The sequence below is a fragment of the Pipra filicauda genome, unplaced genomic scaffold (assembly GCF_003945595.2).
Source record: "Pipra filicauda isolate LSUMZ 115617 unplaced genomic scaffold, ASM394559v2 scaffold918_size153726_pilon, whole genome shotgun sequence".
Taxonomy (NCBI): Eukaryota; Metazoa; Chordata; class Aves; order Passeriformes; family Pipridae; genus Pipra; species Pipra filicauda.
The window spans coordinates 63,339-80,616 of record NW_024105107.1 but is presented as its reverse complement, the minus strand read 5'-3'; the positions used below and the strand labels follow the sequence as shown (position 1 = coordinate 80,616).

The 17,278-nt window shown below is 55.1% G+C and overlaps 1 protein-coding gene across 1 annotated transcript in view; it reads left to right on the top strand.

Moving 5' to 3' along the window:
• Positions 1-2,289: 2,289 nt before the first annotated feature.
• Positions 2,290-17,278, top strand: part of LOC113991146 (parathyroid hormone/parathyroid hormone-related peptide receptor-like) — a gene marked incomplete at its 3' end in the record, with an annotated part of 77,474 nt that continues 62,485 nt past the window's right edge. The window contains exon 1 of the mRNA XM_039391223.1: positions 2,290-2,573. Coding sequence (XP_039247157.1) covers positions 2,499-2,573 — 75 coding nt within the window. The remainder of the gene's footprint in view (positions 2,574-17,278) is intronic.

Below are 17,278 nucleotides of genomic sequence, written 5' to 3'. Positions count from 1 at the left end.
CCATCCCCCTCTCCCCAAGCACCGCCTCGCTGGAGGGAAAGGGGTGGGAAGGGGGTGGGAAAAGGGTGGGAGGGACGCAGGACCGACCCTCTGCTTCCCAATCCATCTGTCCCAGGCTGGATACGACCAAGGGAGGGTGGGGGGAATTTTATACCTGCCCCTCTCCCCGGGGAAGATCCGCTGGGACTGGAAGGGAGAGGGTTTGGAAGAAGGAGGAGGAGGAGGAGGAAAAGATTGCATCAAGAGCACAATTTTTTTTTTCCCTTCCCCTCTCTCTCTCCCTCTCTCTCTCTCTCTTTCACAGGAAGCCCTACTCTACCTTAGCCTTGGAAAGAGCCCCTTTTCATAAAATTAGCTGAAGGCACCTATTCACAGCCATGGGGCTGTGAAAAAAAAAATTTAAAAAAAAGGGCTCAAAAAAAAAAAAAAGCCAGCAACAAACCGACTGTAGAGTTTGGGGGGTTTTTTTCTCTTTTTTTTTTTTTTCTCTCTCTCTGTCTTCTTTTATTTTTTTTTTTCCTTCGCTCCAAAAAATCAGCCAGAAATGCTCACACTGCTCCACTCGGCGAAAACTTGATGTTTTTACCGTCTGCTCCCTGATAGATCCAGAGAGGAGCGAGTTTGGGATTTTTTTTTTTTTGCTCTCCGTGCTGCCTTCAGCTCCTAAATATCCGCTGCTTCGGCGAGGAAAGGGGGAAATAAAAGGGAGGGGGAAAAGGAGGAAAAAAAAAAAAGACAACAAACACCCGAGTGTTTGATTTTCTGAAGTGCCCCAGAGAGTCATCCCGGAGCTCTGTGTGGGTTTGCCCGCGTGGTGCATCCTCGGGAGGGTTTTTAGCCCCCTCCCCTCCTGGGTTCTCCTCCCACGATGGAAAAATGATAAGGGGATGGATCCTGGGTCCCGCTTTCAGTTCCTGAATAACCCCCCAACAGCTCGGCTTGGTGGGGGGAGTTGTGTTTTAATTTTCTAATTTCATTTCTTTCGCCGCGTGGTTTTATGAATGAAACTTCCTGGCGGAGCTGGGCGTAAAATGCACGCTCTGAAATTCGGGAAAAGCGGGGAAATCCAGGCTGGGAGAAGGGGGGGGAGGAGACCCGAGGGGCTCCGAGGGGCTCGGGGGGCTCAACTCCGGGAGTTCCAAACCCCCTTCCCGGGTTTTCGAGAGGCTCCTCCCGGGACAGGACAGAGAATTCCGTGCCCATGCGAGTGGAAAAAAAAAATAATCCAAATATTATAATCATCATCATCATCAACCCCAACCCCGAGGATTTCAGAGCATCGAGTGAGCGCAAAGAGTTTTTGCAGCGGGGGGGGGGGGGGGGGGGAGAGGAGAAAAAAGCTCAAAAAAAAAAAAAAAAAGCTAAAATAAACGACGTAAAAGGGGTGGCAGAGAAGGGGGAGCGATTTTCACCCCACGCTTTCACGCCGCGCTCAATCGGCTTTTTGAAACCGCAGCTCCTCGGAGCCGGAGAGGGAGAGAGAGAGGCAAAAATATTCCCGATTTATCCCCTAAAATTCGCTGCGACCTGGAACGTTGGCAGAATAAACCTATTGTGGAGCTGCACCGCGCCGGGATATCCGAGCAAACCCCCCCTTCCCACCCACCCCGAGTCCCGCTGTTGGAGAAAAGGTAATTGCGGAGCGCGAAGATTTCCCGAGTTTTTGGCGTTTTTGGGAACTTCGGGATTTGTTGGCGCGCGAGAGAAAAAAAATAAAGGGGTGGGAGAGAGGGGGGGGGAGAGTTTGGGGTGGGTTTCCCCCCCACACACCCCCCCGGGTGAAAACTCGTCCGAAAGCTCCAAGATAAAATTACTGGGGCTAAAAATAAAGCGGTGGTTGGAGCTTCCCCCACCCTCTGAACCTCCCACCCCTCCCTGGCCGCCTCCTTCCCTCCCTCCTCCCTCCCTCCCTCCCTCCCTCTCTCTCTCTCGCTCCCTCTTTCTGTGTGTTTGCGTTCGACAAAGAAATGATTTGAACTTCCCACTGCCTCATAAAAGGGCAGCGGCGGAGCGGCGGGGCCCATATGGATGTGATTTTTGCCCTTCTCCCGCAGATGCCCGCGGAGCAGCGGCGGCCCCGGCGGCTGCGGCGCTGAGCGGCTCCCGCTCCCTCCCTTCCCCTTCTCCATGGGCTCCTCGGCCGCTTTTTGGGAGCTTCCCGCCGACCCAGCCATGAGAAAGCGGAGCAAAGGACCGGCCGCCCTCCTCGTGTGCCTTTCTGGCTGAAAAAAAAACCCCAAAACCAACAAAACAACAAAACAAACAAACAACAACGACAAAAAAATAACCGACCCCCCCAAAAAAAAGCCAACCAAACCAACCCAAACCCTCTGGAAGCAAACAAACAACCCGACAAAATTCTGGAGGGGGCGGCGAGGGGGGGGGGCGGGAGGGAAGAAGGAGAAGAAGAAGGAGAAGGAGGAATCAGCTGCGCTGGAAGAGCTCTCGCCCTCCCGCTTCCCTGAGCGAGCTTGGATGCTGGCAGGAGCCTCTTGGATATGGGATCATATCTGCTTTATCACAGCCTGGGTTTGATCCTCTGCTGCTCCGTGCTCAGCTCGGTCTACGCGCTGGTGAGTCCCGCTTTTCTCTGCCTTTCGGGATGCGCTGGAGGTTCCTCCTCACGGTCTCTTTTGCCGGGCAGAGCTGCCGGGGGGTTTTTTTTTTTTTGCAGCCCGGTGGTTGTTTCGCTGGCAGGCGCCGTGTGTGCGCTCGGGCTCCGGGGTTGTGCTGCGGCGGCGGCGGCAGCAGCAGCAGCTGGAATTAAAATGTCTGAGCTTCCCCCGGAGTTTGAATCACTTGGAAACCCCAGAACGTGGCCAGTTTGACAGGGACCCGGCAACGGTGGCCGGGGATGAGCTAAAGACCCCTGTGGGTAAAGGACAACTTTTCTTTCTTCTTTTTTTTTTTTTCTTTTCTAGTTTTTCTTTTGCTTTTTAATTATTTTTTTATTTATATTCTTTACTTTTATTTTTAATTTTTTTCTTTCACTTTTTTTTTTTTCATTTCTATTCATTTCTCTTTCATGTTTTCCTTTCCCTTTCCTTTTCCATTTCCCTATTCTTTTTCCCTTCCTCTTCCCTCTCCCCCTTTCCCCTTCCTTTCCCCCTTCCTTTCCCCTTACCTTTTCCCTTACCTTTTCCCTTCCATTCCCTTTCTCTTCCCCTTTCCTTCCTCTTCCCTTCCCCTTCCCTTCCCCTTCCATTCCCCTTCCTTTTCCCTTTTCCTTTCTCCTTCCCATCCCCTTTTCTTCTTCTTATCCACCCCCTCAAGACCATTTAATTTTGATTTAGTCTCCTTATACTACAAATCTCCTTAATCCCAGTGAAACAGTGCCTTCTTCTTTGGGATTAAATTTGGGAAGGACCTCAGAGTGCAGGACTCACCTTCAGTCCCCACCCAGGACCAGGAAAGTCGGATTAACCCTTTGCTCCTTGGCATCATTTTCACCTGTTCCTGCCCACACCAAGGGAGGAAAATGGGATAAATTCCCTCCAAACTGCCCTGCTGGTGGTGATGGAGAAGGGGATGAGATCTCCAGACCCTCCTGTGCAGCCCCAGGTGGTGTCCAAAGCCCTCCTGAAGTGCTGGGACACGTCCTGGGGAACCAGCCGGCAGATATTGATTTTTTGATGGTCATCCTGAGGTGCCAGGAGCTTTCCTTGCTTTCCCCATCCCTGGAATCCCCATTTCTCCACGTTTTCTGGCGCAGGAAGGGGCACAACCACCACCTAAAGCAGTGTCTGCTCTCCAGGAGGATGGAGATGGGTTGAAAAGGGATTGGGATCATCTTCCCCCCTGGTTCCAGCCAGATCCTCCCTGACCCTGCAGGATCCACCACCCTGGGCCCTTTCCCTGGGTTTGGAAAGGACTCTTGGGGACCTTGTGCAGGGCTGGGAGGGGGGAATTCCCCCACACTTCCAGCCTTGTGCTGGTGGGAAACAATTCCTCAATGGAAGAGGAGAAGCAGCCCCTCGGAAAACAATCCTTGTGTCACTGCAGCCCTGCCAAAGGTCCAAAGAAACCTCTCAGAGCCCAAGGAAAATTGGGAGAACTGGGAGAAGCCCTTGGAGGTTTGTTGAGGTTTTAGTGATGGTCGAGGCTCCTCCTTTTGTGGGGTGGGAGCAGCAGCTCTGGGACCACTTTGGGGTGATTCCCGCAGCAGGGTGGGTCCTGCAGCACCTGCTCCCCCCTCCCCAGCCCTGCTGCTGAAGGCAATCCCAAAATTCCTGCCCTTCCCGCTGCTTTGGGTGTCTCTGTTGGCACTGGTGAAAATCAGGTTGGCAAAAGAGCCAGATTGGAGCTCAGGAAAATTCAGGACCCAGAGAACACAGGCGAGGCTGCAAAGTGCATCTCCGGTGGCACTCCTGGCTCCATCCCCTCTCCCAGAACATCCCAGTACCTCCCAGTACATCCCAGTACATCCCAGTACCTCCCAGTGCCTCCAGAAGGTGCAGAGGAGCAGCCACTGAGCCAAAAGCCTCACGCTGCCAGTGGATGTTTTATTTTGACACTTTGGGATCCCAAGGGCTGTTCCCAGGAGCTCTGGGAGGTGACAGGGGCTCCCGACTGGGGTGTGCCCTGGGTGAGCTGGGCCTGGGCATAAACTGGGAACAGCTCTTCCGGAATCACAGAGGGGCAGGGAAGGCAGGAAATCTGCTGGGAAAGCCCAGGACTGTTGGCACTGCTGCACTTCCAAAAGCCTGAGCCCCTCAGCCTTGCTGAGCCTTGGGGGTCCCTCCCAGCTCGGGAGATTCTGTGATTTTATGACTCTGATTTCTGGTCTGATTTAAGGTCCTGCTGCTCAAAACCCCGCAGTTTAATTAGGCCCAGGCTGAAGTTCATGTTTCAGACACTTTCCTTGCTTTCCAAACCACTCTTGACAGCAGAAGGACTTGCCAGGAGGTTTATAGAGTTGTCCTGATGATTCAGGAGCTGCAGAGCTGTCGTGTGCCCCCCCTGGCATCCACTGAGGCAGGAGAAGAAGGTCAACCCCACATTACCCTGCTGTCCAACAGCTTGCAGGGTGCCTGGAACCCGATTTTTTCGGGCTGTTGTTGTGCCTTCCCCCGACTAATTTGATTTTTAAACGAATTTTGGGAACACAGAGTTGAGTCTTGAGGATACATCCTGGTAGATGTAATGTAAGAAGGGTCGTGTGCGTGCTGGGTATTTGGTTGGAGGGTCAGAGGGCTGTGCTGCCATCCAGAAAGGCACCATCTCTTAGGATGAACAAGCAAAAAATCCCTGGGAGGAAGAGCAGAAAGATGAGGAAGCTGGGGCTTAATTTAGACTCGGCTCTAGGCTGAGCTCAGAGTGGTACCCGAGCCTTGCAAAGCAAAGCTCTGTTGTGGGGTTGGAGTCAGGAGGATTCCCGCAGACAGAGGCAGCTCCAGGGCACAATCCATCTGTCTGGGCTGGGAAGTCTGGAGCCTTGGGATCCGTGGCCCTCATTCCCTCATTCCCGCATTTCTGGGAGCTTTTGGGCTCGGTCACGTCGCAGCTCCGAGCTGGGGATGCTGGGATGGGGCAGAGCAAGAGGAGCCCGAAATGTGGAGCTGTCACTCCTGGTGTTCCTCCTGCCAGGCAGCAGGGAGAGGGCTGGAGGCCCTTTTTGGCAGGAACAGTGCTGGAGCAGGGATGGGAAGGGATTCCTTTGGCCCCGGCCCTGGGACAGCTCTGGCAGCTGCACCTCTGCCCTGCAGCACAGGGGCTGGGGGACCCTGCAGAGCTGCAAACCAGGGGGGAGGTTCAGCACGGGGGAAAACACTGGGGGATTGAGGCCTTTGGGAGCTCAAAGTGTGGGAATAAGACCCCACAATCTCTGTGGGATCAGCACCGGGGGAATCAGAGCCCCACAATCCCTGTGGGATCAGAATCAGGGGAATCAGAGCCCCACAATCCCTGTGGGATCAGCACTGGGGAAATCAGAGCCCCACAATCCCTGTGGGATCAGTGTGGGGGGAATCAGAGCCCCACAATCCCCGTGGGATCAGTGTGGGGGGAATCAGAGCCCCACAATCCCTGTGGGATCAGTGTAAGGGGAATCAGAGTCCCACAATCCCTGTGGGATCAGAATCAGGGGAATCAGAGCCCCAAAATCCCTGCGGGATCAGTGTCAGGGGAATCAGAGCCCCACAATCCCTGTGGGATCAGTGTGGGGGGAATCAGAGCCCCACAATCCCTGTGGGATCAGTGTGGGGGGAATCAGAGCCCCACAATCCCTGTGGGATCAGCACTGGGGGAATCAGAGCCCCACAATCCCTGTGGGATCAGTGTGGGGGAATCAGAGCCCCACAATCCCTGTGGGATCAGTGTGGGGGGAATCAGAGCCCCATAATCCCTGTGGGATCAGAATCAGGGGAATCAGAGCCCCACAATCCCTGTGGGATCAGAGTGGGGGGAATCAGAGCCCCACAGTCCCTGTGGGATCAGGATCAGGGGAATCAGAGCCCCACAATCCCTGTGGGATCAGTGTGGGGGGAATCAGAGCCCCACAATCCCTGTGGGATCAGCACTGGGGGAATCAGAGCCCCACAATCCCTGTGGGATCAGTGTGGGGGGAATCAGAGCCCCACAATCCCTGTGGGATCAGCGTCCCCATCCCAAGCTCTGAGGGGCAGCGAGAGGGACAGAGGCTGCTTTTGGGGTGGGGGGGAGCCTTGGGGGAAGCTCTGCTCTGCTCCAGCTCCCCTGACAATCCAGGGAATTCCTCCCCCAGCACTTCCCCGGGAATGGCGTGAGCAGCACCTGCCCAAACAGGGAGTGGGATTTCGTGTGGGTCGAGTGCTTTGTGCCCAAAATCTGACAAGGTGAGGGTGTAAATTTGGGTTAATTCTGCTCTTCTGCAAACGTGGGATTGGGGAGAAAACTGGGGAAAAAAAGGAGCTCTAAAAGGAGGGTCCAGCAGCAGCAGAGCACGGGAGAAGCGAGGTGTGGGCACAGAGACTTCATCTGAAAGGTGCTGGGATTGCTCCTCGTGGAAAAACCTCCCCGTGTCAGTAACAGTTGGACTCAACGATCCTAAAGGCTTTTCCAATTCAATTCCATGATTCTGTGTCCCACTCCCAGCCAAGAATTCTGTGGTTTGCTCTGCTGACCCCTCGGGTGTTCACTTTGTTTCCTCCTTTTGCCAGTCCCAGCCCGAGCCCCCCAACCCGGTTGGCACTGGGGGAGATAACCTGAATAATAATAATAATAATAGAATAGTGATAATAATGATAATGATAAAATAGCCCAGCTTTCTGCAGGGCTTTGAGCCAGAGCAGCTCAGGTTTGGGGAGCAGGTCCCAGGCTGAGTGGGCTGCAATGGGCTGAGCTCAACGTGAGTAGGGGATGAAATGAGAGTGGGGATGAAATAGGAGCAAAAAGGACCCCCCACTTTACTGGGGGGGGGTCTTGCCTTTCAGCAGCACTTGGTGCTGCATTTTGGGGGATAAATTCTGGCAGCAGAATGGTGTCCTTGCCTGTTTTTGCTGCCTCCTGTGGTTCCCCAGCCCTGGCCCCACTCAGGCTGCCTGGGCAGGGCTCAAACTTCCCTCTGGTTTTGCAGAGGAGATACAACACCCCCCTAGAAATCCAAATCCCAAGCCTTGGGGACTGGGAAGCCTTTCTTGCAGCCATAACCCAAAGCAGGGACAAGCAGGAAAGTCCCAAGGGAGCTGCATCCACCCCATCGTGGGGGTGTTGCCCAGAGAAGCTGTGGCTGCCCCTGGATCCCTGGAAGTCTCCAAGGCCAGGTTGGAGCAAACAGGGCTGATGGAAGGTGTCCCTGCCCATGGCAGGGGGTGGCACTGGATGGTTTTTAAGATCCCTTCCAACCCAAACCATTCCAGGATTCTCTGGTGTTAATCTCTGGCAGGAAGGTCCAGTAGAAATCAGAAAGTTCCCCCCAGAGCAACACTGGAGCTCAGGCAGCAAAGCTGGGTTAAGGAGGTGCTGGCGGGTGTTTTGCTCCTTGTCTTGTTTCTTATTCCTCTGATCAGCTCCACACCCCCATAAATCAGGAAACAGAAGTGATTTGAAGTGAAATAATTTACAGCTGGAGGGGAAAAAGAATAATATTCTTCCTCGGAGCAGAGCCCGTAATAAAAAGAATAATGATAAGAAAATAATCCCACAGAGAGATCCCACAAATCCCAAGTAGCTGAGTAACTTCATTAAACCCAAGGCAGGCTCCAAGTGCAGGGAAACAACGTCTGAAATGTTCTTTGCTCCCCACACGCTTGGGAACGTGCCCGTCCCTGCCCCGTGTATTTAGGAGAGATAGGATTGTTGTTGTTGTACTTTGGGATCGCTGATATCCCCGCGCTATAAAACACCCCGGGGGGAGAAGAGAAAGCGAACAAAGCCTTTGCAGCAGGGCAGCTCCTGGGCTGGCAGCTCAGCCCACACCAGCCAAAAAGAAAAAAAAAAGCCCAGCTGCCCATGGCAAGCCTGGCCTGGGCAGGCTGGGCTTTGTGCTCCTGGGGGGGGTCAAGGCTGGAGGAAATGAAACCCGAGGGGTGGCTTTGGGGGCCAGGTAGTTGTTGTTTGGGTTGTGGCCTCCTAGAAATAGCCCCGGGGTGATGTTTCGGGCTCAGGGGGATTATCCCGGCGGGGGCAGAGCGTCTGCACACCCAGGGATCCCCCCAGGCAGCTCGGGCAGGGACAGCTGGAGATGCTGCCACGGCCTCCCCCCGTGCTCCCAGCCCTTGGAAAAGTCGTGCTGGGAGGCTCAGGGTCTTTGTGAGTCCTGGTGTGTCACAGTTTTGTCTCCTGTTGCCTCTCCCCGGGCTCAGGAGGGACCCTCCTGGCTGCAGGATTTCCCTGCTCCTGGGAAATGCAGCTCTGAGCCCCTCGGCCGAATTCCGTTGGGATCCATCCCTGGTTTGGGAAGTTATTTGGGGCACAGACACCGAACTCATCCCACTGAAAGCCCAAATCCCAGCTCTGATGGGTCAGTCCCTGAACACCCCGTGTGGGGTGAGGGGGTAAAACCCCTCTCCTGGCACTGGGAGTGTCCAAGGCCAGGTTGGAGCAACCTGGGACAGTGGAAGGTCCCTGTCCATGGGATGAGCTGGCTTTTAAGGTCCCTTCCAACCCAACCCATTCCATGATTTTCTGATCCTTCTCCCTGCAGTCAGTGGCAGAGCTGTGGCTCCAGCCAAGCCCTGCAGTCCTTGGATTTTCTCTGTGCCTGAAGACCAGGAGGAGGGAATAGCAGAGCTGGACTGGAGATGCTGCCAAGCGAAGCCCCCCCGTGAGCCAGCCCTTGCTGCTGCTGGGCGGCTCCATCCTCATCCCACACTGGGATGAAGTTGGACACGTGTTTAGGTGTCACCTTTGAGCCCTGGCCCCTCCAAACCCCCTCCCCTCCGCTCCTGGATCAAAGGGAGAAGCCAGCAGGGCTCCCCCAGCCTTTGGGATGGGCTGTTTCTCTCCAAAAGGCCGAGAGCAGAGAGGTCTCTCTGTCTGTTAAACTCCTGCTGGGAGCGAAATTAGTAACAATTACAGCTTAAAAAAAAAAAAAAAAGGAAAAAAACCCTAGAAAAATCTCTTCTCCTGACCAAAAGGATGAACTCAACAGGCTGAGCCTGTGTTAAAGCTTAGACCTCATCAAACCTGGGGAGAATTTGCCTCCTCCCTCCCCATCCCTTGGCCGGCAGGACGTAATTTGCCGTCTCGGCCCAGAACACCTCAAACCTCAGCAGGGCTCGCAGGACTAAAGCTGAGCTTTGTGTTGCATCTTCGGTGACGTGGCCATAAACAAATTATCCCCGGGGGCTGAACCCCAGCCAGCAAATACCTGCTGGGTCACACTGAGCTCGGGCTGTCTCCGTGGCGTGGGAAGAAAACACTCCGGGCTGGTGTTGATGGCCCTGGCTTGGCATTAATCCCTTTATTTCCACTGAGGCCAGGCTGGCTCTTGCCAGTGATTAGAGGGGCTCTGTGTTTTAGGGTTTTCCTTTCCCCTCAGAGGCTCAGCTTGGGCTGACTTGCAGAAAGCTGATTTACAAGGCAGGAAAACTTGGGGCTTGATGGGCTCCTGACACGGATCCCTCCAGCAGCTCCAAGGGGATGGGTTGGTTGGTGAAATCTTCGGTCCTTCTGTCCTTCTGTCCTTCTGGCCACGTGTTTTTCCCATCACCTAGTGGAGCAAAAAGGGGATTTCTCTGCCTCTTTTCCCTCTCACCCCTCCAGTGTTCCCGGTTCGAGGCATTTTAGCAGCGCAGGGATTGTGCTCCTGTCCCCCTCCTTCCCTCCTTACTGTGGGTATCATTCCATGGGCTGATCCAGCTCCCTGAGCTTTCCCAAACTAACCCAAGGTGGAAAAGAGCAAATAAACGAGGAGGAGGCTTTGAGCTGGGTCAGGGAATGGATTCTGCAAAGGTCTGCAAAGCAAAGGTTTGGGTGAATCCCTGAGGCGTGTGAGGGAAAGATTGGGAAAAGAAGGGCTGAGCCACCAGGTTTGCCCTGATTCCATGGATGTCAAACTTTAACACAGGCTCAGCCTGTTGAGTTCATCCTTTTGGTCAGGAGAAGAGATTTTTCTAGGATTTTTTCCCTTTTTTTAAGCTGTAATTGTTACTAATTTCGCTCCCAGCAGGAGTTTAACAGACAGAGAGACCTCTCTGCTCTCGGCCTTTTGGAGAGAAACAGCCCATCCCAAAGGCTGGGGGAGCCCTGCTGGAATAAAGCCCCCAAATCCTCCATGGGGCAGATCCACACCCCATCCCTGTTGTGCCTCCCACTTTTTGGCAGTAAATCCACAGAGAGAGCAACGTGAGCTCAGGGAGGGCCCCGTGGTACCTCTGAGCCTCCTCTCCTTCAACCTCACCATCCAGGGGCTTCTGGGCAGGGTCTGTGTCTGAGCAGGGCAGTCCTGCCCAGTTCCAAGTGGTGGTGCAGGATAACCCGGGTCAGGGGGGTTGGATATGAGCACACTGGGCAGGGTCTGTGTCTGAGCAGGGCAGTCCTGCCCAGTTCCAAGTGGTGGTGCAGGATAACCTGGGTCAGGGGGGTTGGATATGAGCTCACTCTTGGGTTCGGGGGGGGAAAATGAGTTTAGACTTGTAGACATGAGGTGTTTGGTGCCACTTGGCTTCAGAGCCAGAGGGCAGGACCCAGTGCCCCTCTTTAGCAGCACAGACTCAGAGCTGGCCCAGGCAAGGTCAGGTCCTGATGGCAAACCAAAACCCCTCTCTCTCCTCACCCTCTGCCCTCCCCCAGCCCTGAGCGTTTGCTGAAGGGATTTCTGGAGCTTTTCCCACCCTTGTTCCGTGAGGAACAGGGAGGGCACAGGGGTGGGTGGGAGCCTGGTGCCCCTCTGTGTCAGAACCATACAATCCTGGGCTGGTTTGGCTTGGAAGGGACCTCGGAAGGATCACCCAGCCCCACCTTCTCACCTGCTCCCTGCTCTGGGGCTTCCAGGGACACCCAAGTGCTCCAACCAAACCATTTCCCTGCCTCCAGGGGGAGGAAGGTGTTGCTCCAGGCAGGACTTGGCCAAGAGCCAGCCCACCCCAGCCCACCCCTCTGACCCTTCAAAGTCCAAAGGGGTTTGGTGTCTCTGTTTTGTCCCCCGTGACGACCCCGAGGGTTCATCCCCCTCACCCAGGGGAGCCTTGGCCTCTTCCCAAAGCCCTCTGAGCTCAGTGTGTGGGGCAGGAGCTGCTGGCTCAGCAAAGCAGGCTGGTTATCAGCTTTTCCACCTGGCTGCCCCGTTGCTGATCAGGGTTCCTCGATGTTATCTCCGCTCCGGCCTCCCTTCCCTTCCCCTCTCCCCAAGAATTCCCGGGGATTTATCTGCTGGCTCTTGCCACACCGAGAGCAAGGAGCAGTTGCGTCTGCAAAGGTTTGAATGTCACTGGGTGTCCTCAGGAAACCTTCTCTTGCCCTCCTGAGCTTTGGTTTGGTGGACCTAAATGGGATTTATTTTTTTTTTTTTTTTTGTCGCTTTGAGGTTTTTTTTTTTTTATTTCCGTACATTTTAAAGGAAAAGTGAGTGACACACAAAAACCTGCTGGGGTCGAGTGACAGGGCACTTTTTAAGGAGCAACAGATGGTTGGGAATTACCACCTCTTGGGCACATAGAAGAGGACAAATCATCCCTTTACTGAGACTTGGTGGGGCTTTCAGGGACTTTGGAACTGTTCAAGACCACTATTAAGTCCTCCAGTTGATGTCCCCACTCGTGTCAGGAGGGATGGGCTCCACGGCCTTTAAAGGTCCCTTCCATCCCAAATTATTCCACCATTTAATCACCTTGTTGCCTCAGTTTATTCACCTGGTTCCTATGAGGTTGTCCTGGTTTGTATTTGAGGACTCCAGGGATTGCAGCATCCCAGGAGAGAGCCCTGGGCCCGTTCCCTGCGCCGGCGATGGGAATGGGGCTGGTGGCAGACATGGAAAAATGGGATATTTCTCCACCCCAAGCCCTGGGAATGGTCTCTAACACACCTCACTTGGTGACACGGCAGGGCCGGGGGCTGCTCAGCTGGAGGAAAACATGGGCTGACCTGCACAGCAGCTAATTAATTAATTAATTGCTCTTCCGAATCCAAACCCATCCAGCCGCGCTGCAGATCACCCAGGAGCAAACAGCCGGTGGCTTCGTTTGTTTCCATGGAATCCTAAAATCCCAGAATGGATTTGAAAGCCCACCCAATGTCCAGCCAGGGGCAGGGACACCTCCCCCTGCTGAGGGAGCTTTTATTTAAGGCAAAGACACAAATCCAACCCCGAAATCCGGTGCGAACTCCGGGGCTGATTCCCGTCAACTTCCCGTGCTCTTTCCATCTATCCCGCTTTTCCTGCCCAAACCCCTGCCTTGCCTCGATGTTCCCTCGACTTTCCCCTCCCCTCCCACATCCCGAAGCACTTCTCCTTTCAGACGCTGAGCAATCAGAGCTAAAGTGGCTCTGAGACACCAGCGATGGGCAGGAAATGACCCGTTTGTCCCAAAGCACTCGCAGGGAGAGATCAATAAAACATTACAGCTATTTCAGGGTTTGCAATTTGACTCAGCTCGATAAAAACACAGCAAAAAACCCCCTAAAATAAAAGTGGGAGGGAGCTGATAAAAGGTGGGACCGAGAGGAGATGACCATAACAGCTTTAAGGTGGAAGAGTGCAGATTTAAAGAGTTTCAATTGGATAAATGGAAAATACAAAAGCACACTCGGATTTTTTTTAGGCATTTCCAAGTTAAAGTCACTTTTGGAGCTCTCCAGGCCCAAGGTGAGGTTATTCATTTTTGGCCTGGCCATGGAAAGAAAGAAGGGAACAGAAAAAAAAGGACAGTAAACAGATCAAAGCAAAGCAGAATAAAACTTAACTAAAGGAGTTTTATATATGGAAAGAATTCTTCCCTTTGAGGTGGTGAGGTCCTGGAATGGATTTCCCAGAGAAGCTACCCCATCCCTGGAAGTGTCCAAGGCCAGGTTGGAGCAACCTGGGCTAGTGGAAGGTGTCCCTGCCCATGGCAGGGGGTGGCACTGGTTGATCCTTAGGGTCCTTTCCAATCCAAACCATTCTGGAATTCTCTGCCATGGATGGTTTTCACCTGTGCTAATCCAGGTTGGCCACTGGATTGGGATAAAGCAGGATAGGGCCAGAACCTGGCCGGGCCTCAAGGTTTTATTCCCTCAGCTGTACAAAAACACGGGATTTGGGACAAAACCCTGGGATCTGGGACAAAATCGGGGCGTGTGTCCAAGTGAGGGTGTCACTGCCCAGCTCTGAGTCCCACCAGAGCCTTGTTAAACCCTCTGGGAGCATCCCAGCACAGGATCCCCATGTGGAATCCCAGCTCCATCTCCAGCACGGCTGGTCTTCCTCCCTCAGCCTTTCACCACCAGCAGCAGGGATGTTTGGGGTTGTTCTTTCCCTCTGTTCCGTTCCCGGGATCGCGTTTTCTCCGGGATTCGCCGTAACCTCATCCCAGCAACCACGGAGCTCGGGGGGATGGAGGCTTCTGCTGGAGGAGCTCAACAGTTCCTGGGAGAGCCGAGGGCAGGCAGGGAGAGCCAAGGGAAACTGTGTCCAGTTCTGGGTCCTCAGCTCAGGAAGGACATGGAGGGGCTGGAGCAGGGCCAGGGAAGAGCAACAAGGCTGGGGAAGGGACTGGAGCACAAGTGCTGTGAGGAGAGGCTGAGGGAGCTGGGGGGGCTCAGCCTGGAGAGGAGGAGGCTCAGGGGAGACCTCCTCACTCTCTGCAACTCCCTGACAGGAGGGGGGAGCCGGGGGGGGTTGGTCTCTTTTCCCAGGCAACCATCAGCAAGACAAGAGGGCTGGGTCTGCAGCTGTGCCAGGGGAGGGTTAGGTTGGACATTAGGAAGAATTTCTTTGCAGAGAGGGTGCTCAGCCATTGGAATGGGCTGCCCAGGGAAGTGGGGGATTCTCCATCCCCGGAGATTTTTCAAAAGAGACTGGATGTGGCATCAGTGCCATGGGCTGGGAACCACGGTGGGGTTGGATCAAGGGTTGGACTTGATGATCTCGGAGATCCCTTCCAACCCAGCTGATTCTGTGATTCTGTGATTCTAAGCTCAGCTGAGGGCAGGCAGGGAGATCCAAGGGAAGCTCAGCCCAGGGCAGGCAGGGCTCTGCAGGAAAACCGGGACACAACCCAGGGGTAGTTGGAGAAGCTCCACTGGCACATGTTGGTCCTGGATGGGAAGGGAGAGGGCTCTGCAAGCTGAGCTGGGTCAGCTGACAAACCCCCCCGTTTCCAGTTGCTTCTCCAAACCACACTCAGGAGTTCCTTTTGCAGCCCCATGCAATGAAAACCTCCTGGAGAACCCCGGGACGGGAGCGATCCGGGGGGTTCCGTGAGGGGGGAGAGTCACTCGTGCTCCTGGGGGGGAGGAACACCCTGGCAGGCTGGAATGTTCAAACCACGGCACAGGGCCGGGTTCCAGCGTGGATTTGGGGCCGTTCTCCAATCATCAGCCCTGAATCTCTGAGATTTGGGGCAAATTCCGTGTCAGTGTTTCAGGGAGATTGTTCAGGAGGTGAAGCTTTTGCTTCTCTCTCCCACCCGAATTTTTACACTGGTTTTGTCCTCCCCCCTCTCGTGTCGTCGACAGTCTCAGCATGAGCAACAAATTGAGCTTTGAAAGCCTTTTGCAGCTCTTTTGTAGGACTGGAAGTGGGAAATGAGGCTGGCGTGGGGTGGGCTCCTGACTGACTCTGTCACCAGCCAAAGATGACTCAGGTTTGTGGAGCAGCAGGGGAAGGGAAATTTTCAGCTGGGAAAAAAAGGGACAGTCAGAGCTTGTTTTGCCCCCCCAGGTGAGGATCTGTGCCTGGGGCTGTGCCAACAGGTCTGAGCACAGCAGGATCTCCATGGGGGCCGATGCAGGCTGGGCTGGGCTCTCCTGACTCAGCACTGCCGGCGGGATGAGGGCTCCGAGCTCCCCGGAGAGGCCAAGCCAAGGGGTGACCTGAGGGTCATCCCAGGGGGAGATGGGACAGCCAGAGCTGGGACAGGGCCCAGGTGCCATCCCTGTGACCTTCCAGTGGGTGGTTGGGCACTGACCAGGCTCCCCAAGGAATGAGCACGGCCCCAAGGCTGCCAGAGCTCCAGGAGGGTTTGGACAACGCTCTGAGGGATGGGGGGGGATTGTTGGGGTGTCTGGGCAGGGACTGGGTGGTCCCTTCCAGCTGAGGATATTCCATGATTCTGGGATGTGCCAGTTTTCCCAGTTCTGCTCTCCTGGAGGCGACTCCCCCCCGTAATCCCTCCTGGAATTTCAGTGCCTCCAAACCTGCAGCAGGAGAGGCATCCAGTGATCACTGGGAGAAGCCATGGGTGAGGATCCATGGGCACCTGGAGCTTAGGGATGGTGCCATCCCAAAGGAAAAAGCATGGATCCCCCATTCCAACGTGTCCCAGGGTTCATTTGCTTCTTACAATGGGTCACAGCCTGATTCTTTTCACTCCAGAACCTTCCTCCTCCTTCCCACCATCTCCTGTGGGTGAGGATCCATAGGGTGGGCCATCACCCTCCACCCCTGGAGCACAGGGATGCTGCCAATCCCCCAGGAAAACGCATGGATATCCCATTCCAACGTGCTCCAGGGCTGATTTGGCCTCATTCTTTTCACTCCAGGATCCTTCTCCTCCTTCCCCATCATCTCCTGGGGATGAGGATCCCTGGGGTCCACCCACCTCAGGACTCCTGGAGCGCAGGGATCCCCACAGGAGGGTTTAGGGATGTCCCATTCCAACGGTGCTCCAGGGTTCATTTGGCTTCTGGCAATGGCTGGGAAGGGGATACTGGAGTTGGGAAGGGGATACTGGAGTTGGGAAGAGGATACTGGAGTTGGGAAGAGGATGCTGGAGCTGGGAAGAGGATGCAGGAGCGGGGAAGGGGGTGCTGGAGCTGGGAAAGGGGATACTGGAGCTGGGAAGGGTGTGTTGGAGCCGAGTGGCTGGAGTTGGGATGGGGATGCTGGAGCTGGGAAGGAGATACTGGAGCTGGGAAGGGGATGGTAGAGCTGGGAAGTAGATGGTGAAGCTGAGGGGCTGGAGCTGGGAAGGGGGTGCTGGAGCTGGGAAGGGGATGCAAGAGCTGGGAAGGGGATGCTGGAGCTGGGAAAGGGGTATTGGAGCTGGGAAAGGGGTGTTGGAGCAGGGAAGGGGATGGTGAAGCTGAGGGGTTGGAGCTGGGAAGGGGGGGCTGGAGCTGGGAAGGGGATACTGGAGCTGGGAAGGGGGTGCTAGAGCTGGGAAGGGGGTGCTGGAGCTGGGAAGAGGGTGCTGGAGGTGGGAAGAGAGTGCTGGAGGTGGGAAAGGGGTACTGGAGCCGAGTGGCTGGAGCTAGGAAAGTGGTTCTGGAGATGGAAGGGGGTGCTGGAGCTGGGAAGGGGATGCTGGAGCCCAGTGACTGGAGCTGGAGCAGTCGTGCCCCGAGCCCTGAGGGTTCCTTGAGCCCTGAGCACGGACCCCCCTCGTTGGAGCAGCGTCCCGACCCCGCTCAGCTCCCGCCGGCACCTCCCGCCGCTGCCACGGGGGGGGTTGGGAATAAAACCCCTATCCCAGAAAAAAAAAAGAGGGAGAAGGGTCTTCAGGGAAGCGAGGAGAGGGGCCGTGGGACGGTGTCCCGGTGGTGCCGATCCCGTCGGGATGTGGATCGGGACATCAATGGGGGTTCCGGGGTTTGGGATGGGGGAGGGATCGATCATAACACACGGCTCGGGAAACGGGAACGGCGGAATTCCAGAGGGGTGGGATGGCAGGGAATGGCTGGGCACGGGGGTGGGAATGGGGTGGCAACGGGAAGAGGGAAA